At 41.0% G+C, this 27,265-nt stretch overlaps 1 protein-coding gene across 4 annotated transcripts in view; it reads right to left on the bottom strand.

Annotated features, from left to right (window-relative positions):
• LOC135938618 (nephrin-like) overlaps positions 1 to 27,265 on the bottom strand; it is a 189,874-nt gene that overhangs the window by 114,509 nt on the left and 48,100 nt on the right. The window contains exon 1 of one of the 4 annotated variants that reach the window (XM_065482382.1): positions 11,821 to 11,945. The exons of 2 other annotated variants lie outside the window; for them this stretch is intronic. Coding sequence is in view for 1 of the 2 variants with exons in the window: in XM_065482381.1 (XP_065338453.1) it covers positions 1,163 to 1,214 (52 nt within the window). In the remaining variant the exon portion in view is untranslated. Of the gene's footprint in view, positions 1 to 1,162; positions 1,227 to 11,820; positions 11,946 to 27,265 lie in introns of those variants that run through there. One more of the 4 variants, XM_065482381.1, reaches the window with a different exon arrangement.

Raw genomic sequence — 27,265 nt, 5'->3', positions numbered from 1 at the left:
CGAGCGGCGAGATTTATGGGCCAGACGATTATTCAATGGCTGCTCAAATCAAATTGCCGCGACAAACAAAGCAGCCAGATCCGCTCTGCTCGTTACGCAAAAGATTTACAAACGCGCGAGCTGCACTCTTGTCTCCCTGAAAGCTCTCGAGGAGTTAAGACGGTCTAATTAAAAGTCGCAATAAATAAGGGTGGCGGACGGCAAATGCAAATTCTAGCCTGGGTGTGATAAATAAAACGCCTCCACGCGCCAGAGAAAATCAATTCCGACTGCTGGATTGCGCCGTCTTGCTTGAAATAGGAATGAAGAGTTGACTTTCTGTTCTGATCATAATAAAAACCATTCCTAGAAATTGAAAAATAGTACAATTTTTCGTTTGATGCCACTCCAATGTTTTTTTTTTAAATATTCCTAAAACTTAAATTATGTATTTATCAATATTGTAGATTAATGCTAAAACATTTTAGAAATTTTCTACCAAAAAATTATCCCACGCCTGAGATTTGCACACAAAATGTGCTAATTTTAGCGTTACTATAAGATACAGTAATAAAGCATTATAGATTTTAAATAATTACTATTTGCAAATATATAGAACCTCAGATACAAACTAAAATAGCTGGTGAACATTCAAATCCACGCGAAAAAAGGCAAACACTTGAATATGACTCTGGTGAGAAGGGGTCGATACGAGAGGAGTATTTAGAATTTTCATAACCATACATTAAATCCATTTTTAAGCACACAAAAGGCATCAGGCGACCCGCTTTCTCTAAAAAAGGCCCGCTTGACACATCCCTTCCGCGCTGCTCATCCAGCCTCATTCAGCCGCGAATATGACGCGCCGTTATCGAAGCGTGCGCGCGGCTCTTTGTCAGATTTGGCAAAGTTTCGCGCTCTCGTTCCTCGTACGTGGCCCCGCGAGACTTTTGAATATAAATTTAATGGCTGGGGAGTTGAAAATGCATTACAAGCCGCGCGAAATTTCGCATTCGAATCACGCAAGATTGCGAGAAAATAATAAAAACCGAGTTGCCAGTCACAGTTGCGAGAAAACGATTGCCGCCGCTGCACAGACGCTGGCGAAAATCTGTGTTCTGCTTTGAGCCAGTGCGGGTCACGTTCGGCTTTGAATTTGCCTGCGCGTATAATTGCTACTCACCACACTTTGGGTCGATCCCTCTTCTGGTCGAAGCAGCAATTTCGACGCGCATTGTTTTTGGGTGTTTACCTGCAACAGAGGGAACGAGGACGACATTAACAAAAGCCCTGCTGCCTCCGAGAGTGAAAATTGGTTTTGCCTTTTCGACTGACAAGTTTGCAACTTTTCGGTTGCTAGCCAGCCAAGCGAAGACGCCTGCTTTAATGATGTTAACTCGGCATGAAACATCTATCCTTTTGCGCTATTGTTGCGTCGGGTTTGTATTGTGTTTCAACTGGGATTGAATTCCATTTGCCAAACAGTTGAAGCATATCTTGTTGCATATATTGAGTCTGAACAATTTGACGCTAGTGACGAACGTTTGTGGCTGGATTTTGCTTTTTGCGTATGTGACATTTGATATATATCACATTTAATATATTTTGATTAAGGACTTCAGTACTGATAAGGCAATCTAAAAATTTTTAAATTGTACAACGAGCGATATTTTCATTTTGAACCTTTTGAGTATTATTGGAGTCACTTGCTTTTCCTGAAAAGAATGTCCAGATCGTACTACGTCCAAACGTCACAGATGTTGTCCGAAGATATTATTAAACTGAACAAGAATTGCTCAGACAGCCACCCAAATTGGAGTTCAACCGAGATTTTCGAAATAATTATTTAAAAGTCTTTGTCAATCAGATTATATACCACTGATTAATGTGCGTGAGGCTGAGTTTAGGGCGGGGTCAGTCTCCCTTTAGCCTTTTAACGATGCAGGTGGACTACAGAAGATCAGCTCTAACTCAAGTTTTGAAATGATCTACGTTGAAAATTAAATTTAATGACGAAACGGCTCTCCTCTGTTTAGAGTTGACTATACGGGAATGGTGGCTATGAGTGCATTTCTTGTTTCAACATATATTTTGTCTTGGAATACTGCTGATAAGGCCTGAGGGGCCGGAACTGTACTGAATAGTACAACAATGTGTAATATAATTTTCTGTTTCAAGAATTAGCAGCCCATTCTTAACAGTCAACTTCACGAGGAGCAGATAACATGCCGTAATTAAATGAGTTTTCACGACATTTCCAGCGTGTTTCTTTCATTTTTAATTTTCATATTTAAATCTAAAATGCTTTTATATTTTCGGCATTTTGCTCTTTTTCTACTTTAAGCCAAGCACTTGTTCTTATCAATTCTTTATTAATATTTTCACGAGGTTCGGGAAAAGTAAAATCCGGTAAAATCAAGCGATTTTGAACATTTCTTTTTCAGACAAATAACTGCGACCCTTTTCATACAATATTTTCATTTTCTCGAAATTTTCGTTTTACTGACAGCTTTCCGTTTAAACGGTCTTCTCAACATGCCTCGACAAAAGCCGAATTTTGCGAAGCTGCAAACCCTAAATTGCGCTTTGATATTATCAGCCTGTTTAACGATCGCCTATAATATTTGCACCGTCAAACGATGTTTACAAAATATATGTTGCTTCTTACGCACGGCGCGGGAACGCCTTTCAAGTATCAAATCCATCAATAAACTTTAATTGCACGGGTGATATGCACACGATAAAGCGGGATACAAAGCAATTATGTCGCAGACGCGGGCAAACTTTGACAGCGCGAGTGTGCTGCAAACGAACGAATCGTATGTACGTGTGTAATGAAGGCTCTATCGCCGTCGACAAGGCTTCCTTTTGTCAAAGGCCCACGCAAAAAGCCGGCTTGTTTGTCTGCGACTGCCTTTGTTGGGCCAGGCCACCTCTACATTGAATTTAAATTTAATTAAAGGCCGTACCTGCAATTATAACCGGCGGCGCTCAAAGGAACGGCTAAAAAGAGAACGGGGCAAATTTGTTTGTATGTTTTGTTGCGGGATAAAAGCAGAGAACGAGGACCGGCTGCTAGAAATAAGAAATCGCCGGCCAGTGCTGCGTTAATCTTGTGGATTACATTTTCTACAGTTCTTACAAAGATCAAGCCGGCCTTTGTGCCACTGTAAAAGTCGGCTCGATCAAATACACCGAGCAGATCCTTATCTCCGGCGCGCAACAAAAGCGGCTCCACTCCAATTACACGCGCTTTCTCTACGCTTCGAAATAAAGCTGGTCGACCAACCAACCGTCTCGAGAATTCTCGGGGCTGAAAGAGGCAACGGATATGTGCCCCCGCAACCCCTTAGCCCCCGGCTTCCGTGAAATTGACGCAAAGTCAACAGTTCAGGAAAGCGGCGGCGGCTTATAGCCAAATTCAACCTTGTACGCACGCACGGTGCAACGCTTCACCCAGGTAAATTTTTATTACATTTTCGCGAATTTCCCAGGCGAGGCTTTCAAAGACTGTGTATTATGAAATTCATCGGGAAACAATAGAAGAGAGATGCAAAGATCATTTAATTGCAAATTGTGCAAACAACAATTCTTCCAAGAACTAAAGCGTCGCTTCCTTTTGCAAAAGCCAAATAGCTGTTTCATGCATGACGTGCTGTTTAAATTAATGGGATTATAAAGTTAATTACATCGTCTCACAAAGAGCTAAAATCTGTTCACAGAGTTGGAAGATGCAGGATCAATACTGAAAATGTTTGATATTTGGGGATTAGGAGGTGAAAATAAAACCTTGCGGGATCTTGAACAATTCTTCTCTTTTATAAGACAGTCACTTGGCAACTAAATCTAACAGAACACTTGGCGACTAAGTCTAACAGAATACAAGGACCTTTAAACAGAATTCATAATCGACTTTAGAATTAACAATTTAAGAGAATTGACTTGAGGAACAATTTAAAATTAGAAAAGAATTTACCCGAATGAGCCGGGTCCTTCTCAGTTAAACGCTCGGAACAATTACAGATGCGATTTGTTGGCTCGTGTGTCCGGCGAAAATTAATTTAAATTCAAAATCTCTCTCTCTCTCTCTCTCTCTCTCTCTCTCTGTTGCATAAACGAATTTCTAACAAATATCGCCTAGCAATCATTAATAACAATACCCTAGACCAAAAGTGAAAAAGGAGTGGGAGCTCGGCTCCGCAACCACTACAGATATGAATAAGCAAAAGCGTTTGAATTTACGTTTAATAAATCGCCATATTTTACAATAAGAAGTTTTTTTAACAAGAGAAGAAAATTTGACTATTAATTCTGAAAATTTATGTTTCCATTTTGAGCTGGAAATAAGGTTAATTCCTCAAATCAGTCATTGAGAAATTCTGATTATTTTCCTTGTTGAATCTCATAATCATTTCCTCTTCATTAAACAGTTCCAAAGAAAATCACTAACTCAAACTATGCAATTAGATAAAGTCATAAACGGTAGAGTGCTTAACTCTAAGAAAAAACCATCCATATTCTTCTCCACTTGGTGGTGCAAATAGGTTAACCACTTAAGAATCGTTTTGCTAACTGGGCAGTTTAAAACCAACTACTTTGGCAACAAAGAGCAGAATCTAAGAGAGCATCGGTATGCACGAGTGGCTCCATCGCGGAAGTCGTAACACAGCTACACACATTGTATTTTATTCAAAGCAATGTAAAATGCATATCACGGCGTCGTGAGAGGAGTAAAGTGGCTGCAGAAATTCACCTCTCAAAACTTGTGCACATTTTACAACTGCACGCGCGGAGAGCGAAGCGCGCCCGCGACTATAAAGTGCATGCCAAAGGAACATAAAACAAAATGGGGAAATTCAAATTTCGACTAAAAGTGCTCATATTTTCATCCGTCGTGAACAACGCCACGAGAGAAAAGTGTATTTTTTCCGGCGGAATCATTTTTATCTCGATTTTCTTTCTCTAGGCGCGCGCACTCTGCTCTTACTGATATATGCAGAGAAGAGAGTGAAAGAATTTTAGTTGGTTCCTTTTTCAGAATACGTGTGATAAATCGCCGCGCCGCTCTCTTGATCGATCAAACCGATTATACGAATCGCTTTTATTACGCCAGTGATTTAAGACCATCCCACCGAAATTTGCATGAATGGCCACAAAAGTTTTCAGACTGGCCTGTCGTCCTCAACAAATTCTCTTTTGAATTATGGAGAACGGAAAGGAAGCGATAATAAAAAGCCGGCTAAGAATTTGTGTAGATGTTTTACGAGAGCGAATAAAAATGTATTTTAGTGCCGAGTTCATTAGAGCCCCCGTCCGACCTGTAAAACACAATTTACTGCAGAGTATTTACATAAAAAATAAAATTCGCGTTGCGAGTACTGTCCAATGATGATCTGTTATAATAAAACAGGGTGGTGAATTTGAGAGTTGAGAGGCAATTCCTGAAAAATCATATATATTATTATTATGTTAGTCATCAATAAATTACTCTTATATTCGGACGGTGATATAGTTAATTTAACCTTTAATAATATTGGTTATATAATAATATGTATAACCAATAGCAATACTGGTAATACCACAAAATGTAAGCTTATTCTTATTTTTAACGTAAAATATAATTTATGGGATGATTTTGAAATTTTAATTTTGAATACATGTACTCTTTCCGTTTAACGTTTTTTATTTTGTCATTGATTTCTCAAGATTTCCATCGATCTTTTCTATATGAGCAAACCCAGCACAAATCATTGGCCTTTGGCCTGGTCTAAAATTGCCAACCCAGGGATGGTGGGCTCAACAAAGTTTACAAAACAACGGCCGTAAAAGAGCCAATCGAACGGTCTGAGTACGGCAGCAAAGTACACACGAGTCGCGTGCCAGGCGCGAGTTAAGAAAAACAAAACGGCTGATGCTCCGCCGTGCCTTCCCCGCGACTTTTTAACAGTTTAATCGGCTGAGATATTGCAACGACATCGAGCATGGGAGACGCAAAAGGCACTCTTCGGGGGCTGCGGCGTAATTGAGACGACCGCACGCACACCTGCGACAACCAGCAACACTTAGCAAATCGGAAATTTCGTAAGCTTAAAAGGCGGAATTTAATGAAGCCCGAGGACTCGATCGAAACGCAGGTGCGGAAAAGCACGCCCAGAATTAAAAATTCAGCCGGCGCCCCGCGGAAAAACGGAGCACGCGAGAGCGACTATCAATATTTGCGCCGCCACCGCCGAGGAAAGCTTTTGTTCTCTCCTTCCTCTTGTGGACGCCTGCACCATTCCAAATGTCGAAACTTTCTTCTTTCTTTCTCTCCGTCGCCATTCGAGAGAAAAGTTGTTCCGCTCCGACTGATTTCGCGTCGTCTGCCACCCTGTGTCATACTTGCGGCCGAAAATTAAAAAGCGCGTTTTCCTTCTCCAATATATGTGCACGGGGATGGCAGCAGATTTTTTTAAAAATGGATGCTCGTCTATTGCAGTTTTTTCCATGAAATGTGATTTCTGAATGGGTTCAATAGCTCTGCATTTGAAATCAGTGCCTGCTTTTCCGTCGTGCACAATTATAATGCCTTTCTCGTTTTCCCGCTCTGTTCCGCTCGGTACAAAATAAATACACAGCCACATGTTTGCGCAATTATTTTTATGTGTCAAAGGTCAATGTTTCTTTTCAAATGTTATTTATCTCTGCTGCTGCCGTGGTACATTTTTCATGTCATTTGTTTATTTTTCTTTGGCTTGTGCATTCTCTTTTCCCTCCGACTAGCAGCTTGAGACGCTCATTAGAGACTCTCGCAGGGAAAATTTAATGAATGCACCACGTTGTTTTGTGTACACGCTCGTGTCCCATTTCCTTTTGTTATTTGCCATTGTTCAGAGTCTTTCTCCACGGCAACCGTCGGTTTTTTCAGAGCACAGTGCCGATCAGCACGAGTTTTTGCCACCAACACATGCAAACTCTAATTAAGTTTCTATATTTGATAACTTTTGGCCCAAACATAGTGGCATCAAAGACCGCCTACAACAATAGATACATTCCCTGACGTTTGGTTATTCTCAGCTGCAGCACATTGCTGCATGCGCTCTCGTGGGCGTAAATTTAATTAACCTCGATTGCAGAACGCAATACAACGCCTATGATATGCTAACAAAGGGAGTTGCAATTTTTCTTTTTTTATACTAAAAACCCCACTCAATATTTTGTTTGAAAAAGAAAAATAAACAGATGTCAAATTGATTCATCAACAGTTCATTCGAATTATTAAAGAACGCCCTGAAAAATGTAAAGAAACTTTCTAAGAAGAATTCTGTGATATTTCTTAAGAGAAATCTAAGGAATATTATGAAAGGGGCGGGAAATGAATATAATGAAAATAAAACCTGTGACATGGGTGAATGAAAGACACAAATTTTAAATATCCTAAGAATTAAATTTACTTTAAAAGCTACCTTACTTAAAAATATTTTGATTCACTAACAGAACAATATGGTATTCCTTGCCATGAATCGCCAAATGAAGTTGTATAATTTTCTCGGTTAGGAATAAGCTGCTTTTAATGAATTATAACTTCCTATTTGAACAAATCAGATTTTGATCATGATCATGAATAAGATTTGAGCATAAATTCTTCGAACAGGGAATCACAAAGGTTTGCAAAATTTCTCACCTAACATTTGCCGCATTTACCATGCAAATTCATTAGCATATAATGATGCTGAAATAATTGCTGCATACCTAATCCCCTCTCCAACACAGCTTAGCACAAATCTGCAGGATGCAGCTATTTGCTGAATCCCATTGTCTGTATAACAAGTGCGCTTCGCTCCCGTCTTACTGCAGAATAATGTTGAACATCTTGCAGAGCAACAACTAATTCCCCACTGCTCATATTTTGCGATTCAAATCTGCTTTGCGGAAAACACAAAGACGCTTCAACAACACAATTCGCTTCTGCTACTGTGCACTCTGCTTTTCCTGCAGCAGCATGTACACCGCGTCCACGTGTGTGTGTACTGTATGTGTGTACGTGTGCATATAAGTGTGTGGGTGGGCGTGTGATTATGCAAAACGCGCAGAGCGAACGGAACAGCAGCAGTGCGGCGAACGGCAATCACAAGCTCGGCCTCAATCTCCTGCGCGCACATAATAAGCCTGCACTCGCACTGAACCATGTACACACTCCGGCCTGCGTAATCAAGTCGAGCTATGCAACCGGCAGGGCAGATGTGCACTGCGAAATGCCTAACCGGTGAAACCTGTGGCTGCCCACCGTGTGTAGTACGACGTGTTTCCCCCACCGTTAGTGTGTGCATATTGATACGCGCGGCCACCATAAATCAGCTATTAATTGTGCGGTTGCATGAATAGCTAATTACGGCACACCACACACTAGCTTCCTCTCTCACGAGCGCTTCAGCCGACACACAATCGCGCAGCGAGGGGATGTGCGAGCGAGTGCTGAGGTTTGGGTGTCTCGTTTTTCGGCCTCTTTTCAATTAACGCCGGCTTGTAGGCTTGTACCTTGTGCTGCCCGCGTGCACTTTGTCATGCGGTGCCTCTGCTCGGAAACAAGCGGATGTTTGTCACTGATAATGGACTGGCACATGTGAAGTCGGAAATCTAGTTTTGAGTTGAAATTAGGTGCTATGATTGGCATTTTTTTTAATATTTCCCATCCAAACTAAATAATAAATATGCTTATTTTCAATTAAAAAAATAGAAATTAAATCATATTCTAACTAATGGCTTCTCAAAGGGAAAACAGCGAGGAAGAGCACCATCTCTGGCAAAAAACGTAGACTCTAGATAGGAAAATATAGGCAAAATAATAATAAAAGCTTTATTAAATATGAAAAACGTTCAACATATAAGATCAATACACGGATATCACCGTTCACTGCTCGTTTTTCATTTGGCGGCTTGAGACAGGGTGCAATTGTTCATGTCACAGTCGAGGAAATGGTTGAAGTTTATCGTATAATTTGAACTCACAGTCCTCAATGGCGCAGAAATGATAGGTTACTTTTTTACTGATTAAATAGTGAAACCTGTGTCTCGTGAACATGTGTCTATCGTCAAAAAAGGCTCCCTTTGGACCATATTTTGTTGTTCATTTGACGAATAAAAGCTGTGAGGCGAATAAATATTGTACAAATCCGATCGTCTTAAATTCCCAACCCTACAAAAATGCTTCACTAAAATGCCTCAAGCTGCTGAATATTCCGTTTCTCTTTAAGTAAAAATTAAAAACGACTCTCCATTCCCAAAACAAAACTGATGAAACCCAATCGGCTGTTAAAATATTTGAGCAACGCACAAAAAGTCGGCGGAGCAAACATCACATCGACGACGTTTCTGACACACTGCGCTTGCGTGCCATTAATTTTTAATTCAATTTGGAGCGACGTATTAATAAGATAGGAGGCGCGTAGGCAGTCAATCACTTTCGCCGCTGACGTGCTGCTGATCGTTTAATTTTTGTGCCGTCGACGCAAAAGCTTTGCTGATCCCATGTCGACTAATTGAGCCTGATAATCTCGAGATAAAGATACGGCTCGGCGAGAATGTCGGAGAGAAATGTCAGAAAAATTTCTCCTCGAAGGGATGAAATTCGGTTCTATCGCCTCACCGACGGTCCATCCCTGCGCGTTTGTCATTTATTGATTTCGAGAGATTTAATATATTTCTGCCCGAGTAAGGTTGAATTGCACAAAATTGAATTGCTGCGGTAGGTTGGCGGTGCGCAAATCCGTCGGATTGCCACTTGATTTCCGTCGATGTGAACTCTGCAAGTGAAGCTGCTATTGGAAAATCGCTAATATGCTATGCTTTCCTCTCAGCAAGATAATTTTTAAGTTTCTTTTTGCATCATTCTGGTTAAATTCTTTAATTTTGGCATCGTTGCAATTGCTTTACTTAAAGAGCGATTTTTCATGAGTTTAAAAAAATTATTAGGGACAAAATGATTTAAAAATTGTAATTCAAGCAAAGTGTTTTCTGTTTATGTGGGGGAAATTCACCAGTTACGAAAGCCCCTTTTATTGTTTATAGCCGCCAATATATGGAGGCAGCGATTACTTTTGATTTTAATGCATATTTCCACTGCGATTGAAGACTCAATCCTGCTGCTGCTGCTGTGCATTAAGCTCTTTAAATTGTTTCTTTTTTGGTGTCAATCAATAATCAAATAATCAGTTAAGCCAATCACCGCAGAAACGTCAGCAAAAATATAAACTATTTCTAAAAAAAATCACGTTTCTGCTGCGATTGGTTCTCATCATATCAAAGGGAATCATTTTAAAAGCTGAATTGTACAGCACCAGGATTGAGTCCCAAATCGCAACGGTAGAGCCATAAAATCGGAAGAATACGGTGGTGCCATCTGTTGGCGCCTTTTAACACTAAGAGTTTTTGCAAATGGCGAATTAAATAAAATACTTCTTGAAAACAAAAATGGTGCCGTGAAAAATCGTCAGAATCTAGCTACATGAGTTCTTTACACAGAAGCGAAAATTTAATCCTCTTTCTCCCACAGTGCTGAGTGCGTTTACATGCTAAAATGCAGTTTTTTTTCGGGCAAAAATGCCCACTTTGCAGCATCAACCATATTTCACACGACGCGTGAGTTATTCCTAACTCTCGCCTCCTTAATGGAACTGCCATGTTCGCCGTGTTCAAAAATTAATCTTCTTTGATGACAACAAATATATTCGCAACATCACAGCAGGCGGTGCGTGTGCGAGCGCGTTTTACGGAATTTTCATGCGAGATTTGCATATTTCCGAAACAAAAACAATCCCTTTGAAAGCGCGCGCAAAACGCACGGGCCGTAAATAAGCACATTACAAAACGACGCACGCGAACATACAAGCCGACGCAAAGAGCGAGCAAAATGTCCGCATGACGTCACCAATGCGCGATTAATTTAATCAACAAAATAATTGAACCAACGCACCAGCTGAATGGCCGAAAAGAGCGCGCGCGGCGGGCGGATGATTTACGCGGCGACAGTGCTTTTTCAATTTTCGGCACGCCGCGTTTTTTCCGCTCAAAAGCGAGCCCATAAAACAAACTTTGAGCGTGCGAATTTGTTATGGGCCGAGCAAACCGGGCGGCATAAATCAGCCGGCTGATTATCTGTAAAGCGAGGCCCATTTCTGTGTTATTGCTTGTCCGTGCGTTTCAACCGAATAGCCGTAAAAAGGACTTCGTGCTGTCCCCACTTGGAGCATTAAAATTTATTTGAATAGCTCGTTTTTAAAGATCAAAATTTGTCCACATCAGGTAGATATTATTTTCAGACTGATTAATCTTCTATGTACAATATTGCATAGTTTTGTAAATGCTAATTCGTTCAGGTTCAATTTAATCGTCTCTTTGTCAGAAGAAACTAAAAGCAGCTTCCTCGACCATAAGCGAGTTTTAGGGTTTAAAAAACTCACCAAAAATATAAGTATAAAAAAATAAAAATATAAGTATAAAAAACGGTTCTCTGCATATTCAATTTATTTTTAATCGTTCGAAAATTTCTACCACTGACGTGTTGATAGCAATGGTATTTTTTGCTTAAATTTGATCTTGGCACTCTCTTGGAGCCAAAATTCGAGCACTAGATTGAGGGAGGCTAACAAGACGTTAGCGGAGGGCGATAAAATAAAATCGCATGATAATTGAAAATACATCTCGTCGGCGGGTGGATGTCAATTGTAACGACGCCCGGACACGAAACACGTCGGCCCAATCATCCATCACGAGCTGCTGCGGAGACTTTTTTCCTCACGCGGCGCGCTCGCAGATTCGCCGAAAATACATGGGCCTTATGAAATCAAGCCATGTGCTATTTACCTTGGCACGAAGAAGGCACGCCGAAGACATTCCTTCCGCCGCTGGCTGAATCTGGAGGTGCCAAGAACCTGTTTAGCCGGTGATTTATGCTCGGATCCTGCTCTGGCTCACACGGCTCGCTTCCTAGCTCGCATGCCGTCACGTGTAATGCAATTTTGATTCCGCATTGCACCACCCGGAAGCTGCTGTAACTGCGAGCCGGTCGGTGCTATTGTGTGCTCCAGTTGCTGAACGAACACATACTCTCTCCGATTGCGATTGTCTATGTATGTATGCATGCGGTCGTTTTGTCTTCTCTCGCCTCTGCTCTGCCTGCACACGGGGTTCGAGCGGTGCAAATTATTCCGACTCGGCACTTTTTGCATGCAGCCAACATGCACAACAGCCGGCAAGCCAGGCCTCGCCGAGTGCCGTGCAAACTTTTTGAATTATTGTCACACTTGCAAATTCATTTAATGCTTCTTTTATGACCTCCGCTTGAGTGATCGCGATATTTTACCGCTGATTAATTATACGCCCCGCCGAGCAACGGCCTTTTGAAAAACTGCTCCTTCTGACCAGCGATTTTATTCAATTTATCGCTCGGGAAATTGCCTGGTGAACGGAGTATCAATAAATATGTGCTGTCGTGAGAAATTCTATAGGGAGGAAAACATGTACCATAATTTCTATCATCGCTCAGAGTACAAATGATATGCATGCCATAGTTCTTATATACTCTCTCAGGTCTCGCTCGGGGAATCTCAAAGCCATTCAAAACACTGAAGATACAAATTTAAATATAATACTGAGAAATTCCTTTCTAAATTATTTAAATCCCTGCTTTGACATGATACTAACAAATTTATTAGACGAAATTAATTTTAGATATTTTTTTAAATTTCATTTCCTACTTGGACAACGAATTTAAGCTAGCAATTAGATTACTTTCACTTTGGCAGTCTTTAACACTGAAGTAGATATATTCTATTTGAAAAATTTTAATGGCTCTTTAGGTCTATTTATGCCAACTATAAAAATCGACATTGTAACATTAATTTTGTATAAAAAAGGTACAGAATTTTTGTGCCGAATATGCTTTGTTTGAGATTGAAATATTTGAAATTCCATTCTTGGCCTCTATGATTTTAGTTTTGATCTCTGCGAACAGGGCTTTCAATCTCAATTTGCCCAATTTATATCTCTCTCTCTCTCGTTGCTAGTCACGTGTGTCTGAAATTAGAATTGGGCAAACCACACCCAGTGCAAAGTGCGTTCACATTGATTATTTCGCGCGCAATCGGGCGTAATTAAACGTGCTCGGTGGCAACTCTGGCGCCGGCCGTCGCCGCCGGCTTGATTTATGGCCACCCCACGAGTTGGGAAAACTAATTGAAAAGTTTGTTCTCCGCTCCGGTTCGCCGACCGATTTTGCTACGAAATCGTGGGAAACAAACGGCATCGCTGCACGGTGACAATATGACCTGGATTCGAATAGATGCGAAATCCGCGAAGATCTATCGATTGCACGTAGGACGAGAGAGCGAGAGCAATTCCGCTTCTTGGCAAAAGCCGGTAGCTAATTAAGAAAAGATCAAAGAGGCTGTTTCACCCGCTGGGCGGGGATTATTGCGTGATTAGTGTCGGCTTTTTGATCTATAATTTCAAATCGCGGACATGGCCATCTTGGCAGGCAAAAATGAACCTTACAAATTCATGGTTAATTTTCCAGGCTATTAATCATTAAGCTCTGCTTCAGGCGGTAGCAGTGCCGGGCGCCTATTCTCTGACCTAGTAAAAAGCACGCCTCATAAGGAGCTCCGCGTTCTAAAAAATACTTATACAATACAATTCGAAAACACCAGGCCGGATATTTATTTAATTGGGAGTAAAAATATATGACTTCCATAATGTAAAGAATTTTACTAGAGAGTTCAAATTAAACTTGTTTGATGGCTGATGTTGTTTGGGGTCATTAAAATAAATGCATTTATCTGGAGAAAAATTTCATTTTATTTATTTTCAAGATTTTGCCAAGTTCGTGCACGTTTTGAGCAGTTTAAAACGTTAAATTCGCATAAATTTAAAAAAATATTCTTAAGTAATCAATTATCCTAGGGTCATGGAATATTTTTTAAATATCCCTTTCACAGATGGTTGTGAAAAATGCTTCTCTTTTTGATCGTATTCAGCATTGAGTGCGATCAATCGTTATACAACTTCCAATGTGATGAAAAATGTCCCGTCCGGTGAGAAATTAAATTGGATTTGCTAGTAAATTAATGATAATGAGGCATAAAGGAGCCGAAAGCTGTCCACTACAAGAATCCGCAGGGAAAATTATACTATCAGTTGTGAATTTAACTTAGCCGGCACCTATCCTTGAAATCCATTACAATTAAGCTCAATTGGCTCGCATTGTTAAGACATTCTCAGGAGTGTCAAAGCAATGGGAGATACTTGAGCTATTCGGGAATCTAATGCTGGCTGCCCAATGGCAGGCATGGCAAAAGGTGGTTAATTTAGTTGCTCGAAATGCTCAAATAGCTCAACGGGCTGGGAGGCGCATCGGCGCCGACTCGCCACTTGCTGGTTTTCGCACCTTTCCTGCGCTGGCGTTTCAATGAAAGACCTTCGACTTTCGAAGAAGCGAAAAGATGGCCACCTTGGGCCCAAGCTCCCTTGCGGCCACTTGGGCCCAATGTTATCCGCTCGGCGGTGTTATTGGGATCCGGTGATCTCATAGCCCACGGGATGTGTTGAACAAGGGTTCCAAAAAAGTTAATGCTGTCTCATCCTTATGGTGCATACTCCTAAAATGTGTAAAAAATTATATCTTCTCCATCCAATCTAATCCTTGACTTCTTTCATGCAGATTTCATCACGCGTTTCTCCTTTGGAGACAAGCTCAGTCTACAAGACAATTGGTTCAGGTTTATTTCATATAATTGCGTTGGGAGGAGGCTCGGCGCCGAGGAAATCACGAGCGGTCTGTTTGCCGTGCTTTCCACCTCATTAATTTCGAATTCATCAAGACAATAATGGCTCGAGACCAACTTGTTACTTGTCGCGCACTCGTTTATTTATTTCTTCATGCAAACAAGGCTCAGTCAGCCGTCGAGATGGCTGGGGTCGAAATGTCTCTAGGGCAAGTAGAGTACCGCCTACTCCTTGGAGCATTGAAAAGGGCGAACGCCATAAGTAAAGGTGCACATACGTGTCTATAGTGAATATGTGTATTTCTGAACAGTATTTTTTTATTTCGAACAGCGTCGTGGAATTGAATGGCTCAAATACATGCATGTACCTGCGGGGGCTGTACGTGCCTTTATAAGAAGTAGAACACACTATTTTATTTTTTAAATCTGTCCATTCATATTTATCGGGGAATGGCAGAGGTCGGGGAATTTGCCACACACTGGAAGCTGTTCCTGTAAAGTCGATCATTGAAGGAATATGGTGATGTTATTTTAGCAAACCGAACATTTGCCTCAAGAAGATACGTAGGCAGGACTTACGTCATTCTATTTTTTTATCCTTTTCTGGAAGATCAAAACTTAATGTAATTTGAAAAAATAATCCTTACTTATGGGGATGCTGAGACACCCTTCATAAAAACAAACTAAAATATATTTTTATGATCTAACGTTGAATTGAATTGATTTAGCACAATAGCTTTATCTTAGATTAAAATTTATAGCTTGAAAATTCATTCAACATATTCTCGTTGGCCGTAAATCAGTAGCGCGAGAATCCTGTTACTGGAGGGCAAAATTCCACAACGATCTACTAGCGGGTCCGCACACTCTACTCCGCTCCGCCCTTTTTGCTTCTATTTGCACAAAACAGCGTCGCTTTTTTGTGCGCTTGAATCTTAATTTGGGACAATCGTTCGTGAGCGGAAGCAGCGGCACGACTCCGCAGCTCCTAAAATATTCAGTGCAGACGCAGGCAAGCAAGCAGCCACACAAACACACGCCACCCATTTCCTTCCTTCCGCTCGCTCTTCGCTCCGTGGGTAAAAACAACGCCGCAGAAAAAGGCAGAAAGAGGAGTGCGGCGTCAGGAAATTGCCACCATTAACAGGCAGACGTGTGCTAATTACTGCAGCGGTTGGTCACCCTGGGGGACGCGCGGTGGCTGATAAATCTGGCCGGCTCAATCGCCGGTCAATTCGAGCCAAGCAACCGGCACAACAGCCGAACAGCCAGCGGGCTTTAAAATAAATACCGCACGCCCGCCAAGTTTGCCCCCGCTGGTGTGTGTCAAACGGCGGCAGTTAAGCGAGCTAGTGAGCGCGCGCGCGACTCTTTATGGTGGGCAATCAGATAAAGGATGTGCTTGTTAACACAATAATCTTCTTTGACGCGTCGGCGTTTCCGTGTCATTAGTTATGGGGCGGGCGTCTTTTGTGCGTGTGTGTCGTCGCAACAACGAACGGCGCGCGTTCACACACCAGGATGACAACAACAACGACGACCAACCTACGCGTTGATGTGTTTTGAAAGGCGATAGATAACTAAGGTTGCCATATTTTGCAGAGTGAATTGCGAAAAAGGAGGAGAAATGCCTGGACGGAAATATGATGAGTTCAGAAATATTATTTGAATGTGAACAAATAATTCCAAGGTGCTAAAACATCTAATGTTTCTTAAATAAGCAAAATGATTGACTGTCAGAAACAGCTGAGAGGCAGAACTACAAAAAAATATTTAATTTAGTTTTCCTATTTCTTTATAATCCAGACTTTCCTATCAGTTTGATTTTCAATAGTGGTCTCAGCCGCGAGATTTTGTAAAGGCGGCTGGCTGAATATGCTCCACTGAATTTCATGGCTTTAGAGAGCTAGTGATTTAAAAAACGGAAGTTTGGAAGTGCTTACTTAACCAACTTGACAATTTTTTTCTTACTAACCGGTGGCTGAACCACGTGATCCAATATTTTCCTGCTGGCGTAGCGCAGAGCGGCTGGCTGAGATCTCTAGTTTGAAACAGTTCTAGCGATCGTGATGCAATTGCTAGAAAATATATTTTTTAGTTATTTTGCCGAGGCATAAGAAACACCCTGGCAACCTTAAAGTGAATACAAAACAAACAGGCCGCTTTCACGCTTTCTGGCTCGAGCCAGCACGCCGCACTGCGTCTATCTATATTCGCCATTTGTTCGCTCCACGCAGCACTCGCGTTTCTCTCACTTTCTCTCCCGTCGATTTATTTATTAATTCTCTTTTATATTTGCAACACGAAAGGCTGGGAAAATCTCGAGCTGTCACCAGGCTGCCGGCGGAACAGAGCGGGAAATTTCAGGTGACGCCGGGGCACAAATACAGAGTGTCAGTAAGAGTGCCGCCGACACGCGCACGGATGAAAAATTGAGTTCATTCGCGCGGGTGAATGACAACGCCGGCTGCGATATAAATCAAAGCAGATGAAATCTCAGGTGCAACAGATCGGGGCTTCTGCCAAAACAGCAGCACCTCCAAGGAGATGAGGGGCTTATGCAAAAAATGTTGTGTCATTTGCCTTCGAGATCGAGATTTGACAGATTTCTTCAAATATCACAAAAAATGCATTCTCACTCGATTTATATTGTTTTTCGATGAAAATTACCAATATACTAAATTGGGCAGAAAATCATTGTTTAACTATACTATATTATTAATTTGCGAATTATAAATGTGCTTCAGTTTTCAATTTATTGGGTCAGACTAAGTCTTGTGGGTCTGTGACTCTGTGCCTTAATTGCAAAGTAGAAAGCACTGCCCTCATTGTATTTATTTTAATTGTTTTATTTCAAAAACTTTAATAAGATTGATCATAAATTATTTTACGGTATTTTTACCAGGACGCTTCTATTAAAAATGTTGTGCCCAAATTGAGATAACAGATCGAGCGAAACAACAGCAAAAGAGGTTAAATCAACCAAGTCAAACGCAACCCTCCAACCAAAGTGGCAAAACGACAAATTGCTTGCTCCCATGTCAATTTTTCACGAAATCCAATATCAGGCGAAAAAGTGATAGAGTGATATAGCTCCATCCTCTGGCCAATTTTAATCTGCGGGTACTTTTCCGGGAACTCATGTGCACCATCAGTCTAGCTGAATAATTGATAAAAAGTCACAACTGCGGCCGGGTAGCCATGAAAGGGAACAAAAATAATCCAGAGAGATCAGCGAGGTTAAGCCGGCACTACTTTTATTCCGAGAGCAGTCATAGGGGCCATTTTTCGCCGCAAAACGTAAAAAACGGCGTCGGCCGCTTTCGCAGGGCCAATAAATTTGGGTGTGGAGGCGTTCGTTTGCCGAGGCCCGAAATCGAATGATAAAACGGGCTTCGAAATTCAATTTGGGCCGCGTGTGCATGTGCCCGCGAAGGAGGAAGTTGTGCCGGCCGATGCAAAACACCCCCGAGACCGCTTCCTGCGAGCGGGCGAGCGCGTTTTGTGTTTCAACAAGCCGGGCACACTATGAGAATTGATGGCAGCACGGCTAAACTAACACACTCTAGCCAGTGGCGTGTCTGTGGGCAACCGTTCCAGAGCAAAAAGCTCAGTTATGTACTGCAAACCGAGCTTGCAAAACTGGTAAATAATGTTATTTGGAGATGGATTTGTTTTTGGGTGCTAGGGCGCAGTGGGGGACAAGCGCTTTAAGCAAACAGAGACAATAAGCGCTTTAAGTAAATACAGATTCACGGAAGCTATTTGTTTCCTGTTCTGTGTTTAATCTAGCTGAAACAATTTTGGCATGGCGTGATTTTAAATGGCCGCGCGTTCAGTAATAACTAATGTGGACTATGGTTTGTTTTCATTTGAATTTTCGGCTCATGCAAACCAATGTTGTCAAATACCCATTGAGTTTAAATTATTTCTTGTCTGTAGAGGTCTCCAATTTTCAAAATATTTTTTTCAAAATATTCCAAAATAATCAGAGGAAAAAAGTTAGAGAAGTTCATTACTGGTAAACCTTGTGCTAAAACCTATGTAGAGCAAATAATGATTTATTTAATTTAATATTGAATTGAAAAACTAATTTACGTTCATTTTAGAGTTATAAAAATTTGTCTTAAGAAAAGTTTTTTCCCATCCAAAATTAGGTTGGGTAGTGAAGAAACAACCTCGATATTCCAATTACGATCGAGCAGAGATAGAATAAAAATTACAAAGTTTTAAAAATTAAAGTTCTTGAGGTGCTGGTTTCCAGGAGAACTGTGAGCAATCCTATTGAAACTTTCAGGGAAAATGTTTTGTTGATGTTCTTATGAAAGTCAGATTGGGCACGTTACTTTTAAAATCACGTAACAATTACCCTCGATCCTATGATAAAAAAAGAAAAAAACACCAAAGGATAAACAGCATAGTTCTCGTTTAATTTGAAGACAGCCCTGAAAATACAACAAAAGCTTTTGATGAGCGAGACAGATGTAACTGGATCGTCAAGCGGCTCCGATTCGAAATCACTTAAGAAGGGTGGCTTTCCAGAGATTTAGCAGCACAAACATCGGGCGAAACACGCCACTGGGCGAGCGCTGCCCCTTGCTCGAGGCAGAGCAGCTATTTTTGCACCGGACCTAATGTGCATGCATGCACGCGTAATTACAACGTTGTTACAAGGGGGCCGGTCGAGAGTGATTTAGGGCTGCATCCAGCGCGAGAAGCGAGTTCAGCGCCGCGTGTCTGCGGACCATTCATTCTCCATTGCATATCAATTATCCGCAGCCGAGAAACACGATATGCGCCGCGTTTTGCCCCTGTGAATATTAATTACACGTGTGTCTTGCAAACACACACCCCTTTGTATAATTACTGGCTCACGCAACGGGCCTAAACGGCCAGAAGACGTTTGCTCCCAAATGCACTGGCTGGTCGGACAGCCAGTTTAATTGTCTGCCGCTTTCTTCCGTTCGATGGCTTCATCGCTTGGAAACCCCCTCGCGCGCCATTGTTTCCTCCAATCTTTTGTCTGCTTTCCGCGCTCACGACAAATTGAATTATTAAAAACGCAAAGATATAGGCTATTCACGGCTGATTTGCCTTTCAAGTGAAAATAATCGAGGTGATAAAAGCAAATTGCTTTATGGCTATCGATCGAAATTGAAAATATAACACAGCGCTTTGTGTTTTGTTTGTTAGCTTTTCTCGAATCTCAAGAGAAACATACATGAATTGATTATTAATCAACTTGCAATTTTTCCGCGATATTATCATATATTGTTGTTTTATATCGGTAATAACTTACCTTTTAAAGCGACTTGTAGAACTGATATCAACATCAAAATAGTTGCTTACCTGAAACACAAAATCAAAACATGATAATGGTATTTAGATTCAAAATAAAATGAATTCAAAAATATTAATTATTAAATACTAAAAGATTTAATGCTGGCAAAATTACATTGTTAATTGCTTCTTCTTTAACCTTAAGAAATATATGATATAATAGCTGAATTGAGCCCATTAGTTAGCCTTGATAAGCAAGTTAATATAATTTTGCAACTCAAAATTTAGATTGCACTGCAAAGTAAATTATTAAATGACTTCCTTACACCTAGCATTGTATTTACCTATCTAGCGAGTTTAGCTAACACAATATATATTGGAAGGAATTTTGTATACATATGAAGCACATTGCATAATCTTATTTCCTTTTCGATGTGTTGGCAATATTAACATTTTCCGCTCTACAGGCATGACCGAATCACCTCCTTCCCCTATTTATCCCTGAACTCTGGTGCATCAAATGAATTTTCCGATCGAGAAACTCTCCCGATAATAAACGTATTATTGGCCCAATTCCACTGCTGATCCGATGCATTCGCAGAAAAAAAGGGCATTATAGATTTCAGAGCCGGCTGAATTCACCCAGTGTGTGTTTTCGAGAGCATCGCCCGAGGGAGTTTCGGCTCCACACGGCGCGTGTGTGTAAATGCAGACGACTTGGAGCCAGGCTGTGTCTCGTTTTTCTGTTTTCCCTCTCCGTGTTGTCGCATTAAGGAGCATGCATGGCTGGAGAAGTAGGAAATGAACATAATAAGATCCACAACTGTGACCCGGAGGCGGTGTGCTAGTGTCTGTGGCACCTATTCAGCAGGCGGGCGGGCGGCCTCAATTTTGGCAAAATCCCGCAGGGGGATATCCTTGGGCTTATGCTCCGTAGATGGCTTTTAAACCGTTTTATATGAACTCGGCGGGACCGGCCCACCTCGTGTCTATTAAATAATTAACATTTCTTGCGCCGACGAAACTTTGCTCTCAAGTCTTTTTTAATTAAACTTGATAAACACACGCGCCCGACTGCATGCTGCTACAGGAATGATTAATTTTTTCGCGCTCGCACGCGAATGCAGCCTTCTTTTTTTTACTGCCAGCTACTTTTCAAACTTGCAGAGTTAATTATTGCTCACAGAAACATGAATGGTGTGTTGTGTGTGTGTGTTGTTGCTGATGGGCTCAAGTCTCTCGAGTGAAATTTGCGATGAGCGCCCGGAAGGGGAAACTTGTTTTTACATTAAATATGCGGGAGAGCAGCCGAGTTGGTAATCCTTAAAATTAAGCCTAAAGGAGAAGAGGTTAGCCGCCAGTAGATTAGTTGTAGCTTTTCATTTCAATTTGTCCTTTGTGAGAATGAATGAATGAATGAATAGATGAACTGCAACAGGAAAATATGAATTTCGAATTTCCTTATATTTATCCCTTCAAGAATCTATTTCCCTGTACTGGCATCCACTTAATCATGGTAGAGGTATGAAAGGCCGTATCTTTTCCAGAAATTAATATTCATTGAAAAAGAAAAAGGAAACTCCGAGCAAAATGTTTTTTTAGAGCGGAATGAAATGGCTACTTATTTCATCTTTCCCGGAAGCTCACTTATTGTTAGCTTTTTTTAGCCGTTTCAAATTGGTCAAGTGTAAAACTGACAATGAGCACAAAAAGAAAAATTATAAAATAATTTTATTTTGAAAAGTAAAAAGTTAAAAATGCAACAACACATCATAGACCGATTTTATTATGATTTTTCTATGGATACTTCATTTTTTGATAATTATGTGCGAGTTTATCTTATTTAATTGGCCTTATCGTTTTGAAAATGGCAGTCTGAAAGAGAAAAACAGTGTTCAAGAGACCTAAATTGTTAATCTCCTTATAGCTTGCGAATGTTAAAAATTGCTCGATTTTTGTTTTGTAATGATCTTGTTTTAAAGGTACTTATTTAATGTTCTAAGAAGCACCAATGCCGATTTAACAGTGCACAAAATACTGAAATATTGCTTTTAGAAATCAGCATAAAGATCATAAAACTTAGTCAATATAAAACGCGTCGTTTGCAGCTTATCCCCTTTCGGCTGGGAGTAAACATAGACAAAAAACGAGGACGCGCATTAAAAATGGCCGCCCTTGGCTCGTTTTGCGGAGGCCTATCTATCAAGCGGAAAATGCAGCCGATATTTCAGCGTCGAGGCACGGCGGCGGGCGAATTTTATTCAGTTAGTATGGCGGTGAGTGTTAATCAAAAGCGGGAATAAAGTCGCCGCGCGAGAGCCCGATGATAAATCACGGATTACAGGTGCATCGAGCCAGCCCATTGTTTGACGCCGTGTTCTATTACACTTGGCGCTCTAATACATATTAAACGCGGTGGCTGCAGTGGCTGGCGGCCGCTCGTAAATCATGGACGCGGCTAGTTTTCCGCTCCCTCGCGAGTCAATTGAGCGAACCCGACCACCGCACTCGCATTATGTTCAATTGCATTCAAGAACTTGCAGCACGCCTTTCCGCACTGATTGTTCCTCCGTTTTTCCGCTGTACGTATAATGTATTGGTTTTTGCTCCTCAGCCAGCACGTGTGCTTTCAATTTGCCGCATCTCAGGCTAATTTGTTTGTGCTCGAGCGCTCAAGCGGAAAAGCAGCGAGCACGGCAGTATCGGGTGTTGCCACTTTGACTTCTTGTTTCACGCTCCTCTTATTGTTGTCACTCTCAAGATCGATGTTTTCACGCTCCGCTTATGACGATTGAATTTATATTTTATAAGTATGCAAACAGCTTCGCAGAAATGTCCGGCCGGTTGCATACACGATTGATCTCCGACTATTCATGAATAAAGGTAGTGGTAAGTTTAACGGGTTTGTTTGTTTTTCATATCCTAATATTCAAGATTTTTCTTACACATTGTAGTCAGACCCTTCAATAAAGACCCGCAGGTATTCCAATTATGTGAATTGCATCTAAACTTTTTAGTACTAACAATAGTAACGCAAAAATTAAAACATTCTCAGATAGCTCTCAGCCCCACGAGATTTTTACACCTGTACATTTGGCCCAAAATTTTATTGTTTTTTCTCCAGTAAATTTACTTTTATTTGACTCTTTGACCGGCGGTTGACGTAGCTGGCGGAGAACTGCAAGTATTAATTGATAATTTCCCTAATTAGACAATTGCTTTGGTTATTCCTCAGTTTGAAACAGGTTTATTGACTGTGTTCTTGGCGAACGCTGAATTTAATTTGCTCTCTAAACAGCAGCCGTCCCTGGGGCAGCTATGAACCACATTCCTTGTCCATTCCGTGCTGACATGCACTTGCGACGCCGATGGCGTCCCGCTGCACATTAAAATGCTGAAAACAACGCTGAGAATTCCTCGTTGCACCGCAATAAACATGTCATTTCGCCATAAAGCACAAAATTAGGCCAAGCAGAGAGAAACAAAAGCGAGACAACTTCGTCGGATTACACGACTATTTTCCATTTTCCAACAGCAAACTTGTGCAGCACACTGGTTGCCATTACGGTCCTGCAAAGGAGAGTATGCGCTCGGCTGCTGCATTCGGCGGCTTGTGTGCCCGCCGGGGATTTGCAGAGAAGGCATCGTTTGTTTGATTTGCTGGCAAACTCGAAACCCACCCGCCCGCTTCTGCAACTGCCTGCCGTTATGTTGGTCGACACTAATGTGGGTTTTGCAGCGTTCGAGTGAACATACATATACACACATACACACACGGTGGATGCGCGAGACCGAGAGAGCGAGCGAGCGAGCGAGATTCCGAATGCGGCAGAGCAGCGTCTTCACTCGCCTGCACTTCAACAGATGAATGTTTAATCAGGTGGCGTGTGTGCATTCGTGGTAAAAATGGCAACAGCTGACGTGGCGGGTTCACTGCAGACTGGATTCTGAGCTATTCATTTTCTGCCTGAGCTGGTGTGAATTGTAATGCGAAATGTCCACACTAGGGGGATATCCTCTATGAAATATCATATTTGCTAGGAACCTTTAAGCTCAAAAGAAATTTTAAAATACTATCTGAGCTTTGAGGGAAACTTTTAAATTGTGTCTATAAAGAGAGCGTTGAATAAAAATAAGGTTCGAATTACAGTCCATTACTCACAAACAATTTAAAAATGATGCTTTCCATTACATTTTTACAGTTTCAAATTATTTCAATTTTTGCTTAATGCTAATAATCAATCATAGTTGCCCTGAAAATGGTGGATAATATGCCGCCTATTCTCTCCGGTGGTGATTTAAATCTTAATTAGTTCATGGAAAATTAAGTCTTCCTCCATTTCATTCTGATTGGATCCAAAAGTTAAATAATATCTTCTCATTTATCTGTGCCAATGGACTTTATTTCAATGAGACGGTTTGAACTTCTCAGAAGATAGGACTGATGCTTTTTCTCCTTAATTTGCATGGTAGATATTTGCAATCAAACTCTTAATTTGAAAAGAGGCTACCTTTTGTCTTCAACTGCTTAAAGTTGAAGTTTGTATGGAAGTAATATAATAAGTCACTCTCATACTCTCAAGATATTCGGAAGCACAGATCGATTTAACTACTCTCAAATTTTTCGTTGACACATTTATCTTGTGGGATACTGGGTTTGAGCCAAAAGGAAATGCATCTGGTTCCTTTTTAGTAGTAGTAGTAGTATTTAATCCATAATTAAGACTGTAAATATTACATAATAAATAGTCACAATAAAATCACAAAGGAAAGTCATAATATAAACAAGTAATATACGCATCAATATGCGAGTCTATAATAACAATTATTATCACAGTTAATAAACAATGCTTACCCCGGTATAATCTTCGCGTCTATTAGTTATTACGCACGACATTATGCTCCCGGCCGGAGAGATAAATGTGACATGACCGTATGCGTGCGTAGGTGAGCGGTCAGTGAAGGTTGAAGGTATAGTAAGGCGCTTATCATACAGTTATAAGTGACATCTAAAGGTTACAAACTGAGTTAACGCGAGTGTGAGCGGGAATCGCTACAATCTAAAAAAAGACAAAATGCTGTACTAGCATGACGGTATTATATAATCCTTTTCCATCGCCATTTCAAACTATCGACGACCAGTTGTTTTTGATGTGTGCCAGCTCAAAATTTTCAAACACCTCCTTTGTGAAGTTCGGATTGCTGAGATGTTAAGTCTTTTAATGAAGCGTATTATTGTTTGCTCTCCACGAGTTAAAATTCAAGCCAAAAGAACGTTGAGTGGACTGCACCCTGGCAGGGAGAAAAATAATATTTTTTCTCCGCTAGACCATTCAGCGTCATGTGCGCATAGCATAGAGAGAAAGAGACCGGAGTTAGCGGCCACCAGCAAATTCTCGTCTTGTGCCCCTTTTTTAATTAATTCGAGAGGCAAACGAGTGTGCGGCCGCAGTTTTTTCTGTGTGTGCGCTGGCTAATTACTTAAAATACGATGTGCACTGCGTCCGCAGCGAGTGTTTTTACTACCAGAGCAAACATTCTTCTCCAAATTTTCAGCAGTGCTGAAAACCCTGTGTAAAAGTAACCAAATACAATTCGAAAGTAAAAATGGTTTTGTGCAAAAATGCTCAATGTGTATGCTGACTTTTTTTTAGTAAAATTCAATTACCAAACTCTTTCGAACTGGAATTTGATATGCCAGCGGAACTCATTTGGAAATGAAAGAGGACGCTAAAATTGACCTAAAGAGTCACTCATCAATTTCGACCGGCCTTTTAATTAAGCAACGTTTGGTGGAAAATTCCAGTTAACACTAATATTTCAAAATAGAGGCATAGAAAAAATCCGACAGCAAAAAAAACAGCGCATTTGATAGTTGAAACTAGCGAATGGATTTGATGGAATTAATAAGTAAAAAATATTCCATGACAAAATGGTTTTAATGTTAATATAATAACGTAAATATCTCTATAAAGTTGAGTTAAATTGAACCCGAGTCCTGGTTAATTAATTACACTCCCTGTTAACGATTTTTAATACTAAAATTTACTGCGTAGTGACTAATCAACTGTGAAAATCAAACTGCTTGCGGCCCATCTGAAGAGCATTCGATTGAATTTTCATGTGCACTCGCTCAACTGCATGCTGCTTCAATTTGACGAACGTTGATGTGACAGTTCTACCACAGGAATCACTCCAGCGGCAAATATGTTATGCGCGGCGTGCTACCCCAAAATTGAAATCACAAAGGACAATTAAAGCAATAAATTGGAAGTGCCGCACAGTGAGTCGACTTGCAAGTTTCCATGGTGACAGTAGCAGTAACGGCGTAATTATACTTTTTGATCCTGGCGAGAGCGTCCGCGCCAATTATGTCGACTGCGGTGCAAGTTTGTAATAGCTAATGGTGTTCTCGTGTCAAAGCAGCCAATTGTTGTGTGTGTGCGCGCTGGCTCGTCTAGTAAGCTAAGCTGGCTGTGACTACCGAGACCGATTTTCGATCCGCCAGATCACCACCGACCGACGCCAGCAGCCGGGGCCTGAAAATAATACACAGCTCGCGCTGTACTGTACACTCGTATATGTATGCGCATAATTGCCGAGCACAAACACAGCACTCGCACTGCGAAAACTAACTTCTGTTTTGCGGAAATAGTCGGAGTGAAGTACCCCCTGCGGCTTTCGTTCAAATTGGATGAAGCCACTCGCGCGCAGCTTCAAAATTGTGTGTACGCGTGCAAGCGTGCATTCGGCGCACAGACGCGCATATCCGCACCCAGCACTTTCAATCTGATTGTCACCAGCATTGAAAGATAGTAGTTTAGGAATCACTCACATGGGGACAGCAAATGGAAATTGCACTGGCGAGGTAAATATCTTATTACCACAATGCATATGAAACAAAAGGCGAGGTCTCTACAGTAAAATTTTGAACCCTTGTCATAACTTCAAATCATCCCTCGACTGGAAATGTTATTTTAGTTAGACATCACATAAATGCTCCTACCCTTTATTGCTTTGATTTCCTTATGGACATTTTAACAGGGTTTTGACAAAAATAAAAACTACTTTTAAAAACACCTCTGAGTGAATTTTTTTCATTCTTTTTGGATTTTCTTGCAAAGAAATCACATTTCCAAGGATTTGCAATTCTTTTTCGTTCATAGCATAAAATAAAATATTTGTTTTCAATTTCTAACCTTCTTATTGCCATATTTTGATTATTTTCGTCGAACATTAATTGCATG

This window comes from Cloeon dipterum, chromosome 3, assembly GCF_949628265.1.
Source record: "Cloeon dipterum chromosome 3, ieCloDipt1.1, whole genome shotgun sequence".
NCBI classification, from domain to species: domain Eukaryota; kingdom Metazoa; phylum Arthropoda; class Insecta; order Ephemeroptera; family Baetidae; genus Cloeon; species Cloeon dipterum.
This window is presented reverse-complemented; position numbering and strand designations above follow the sequence as displayed.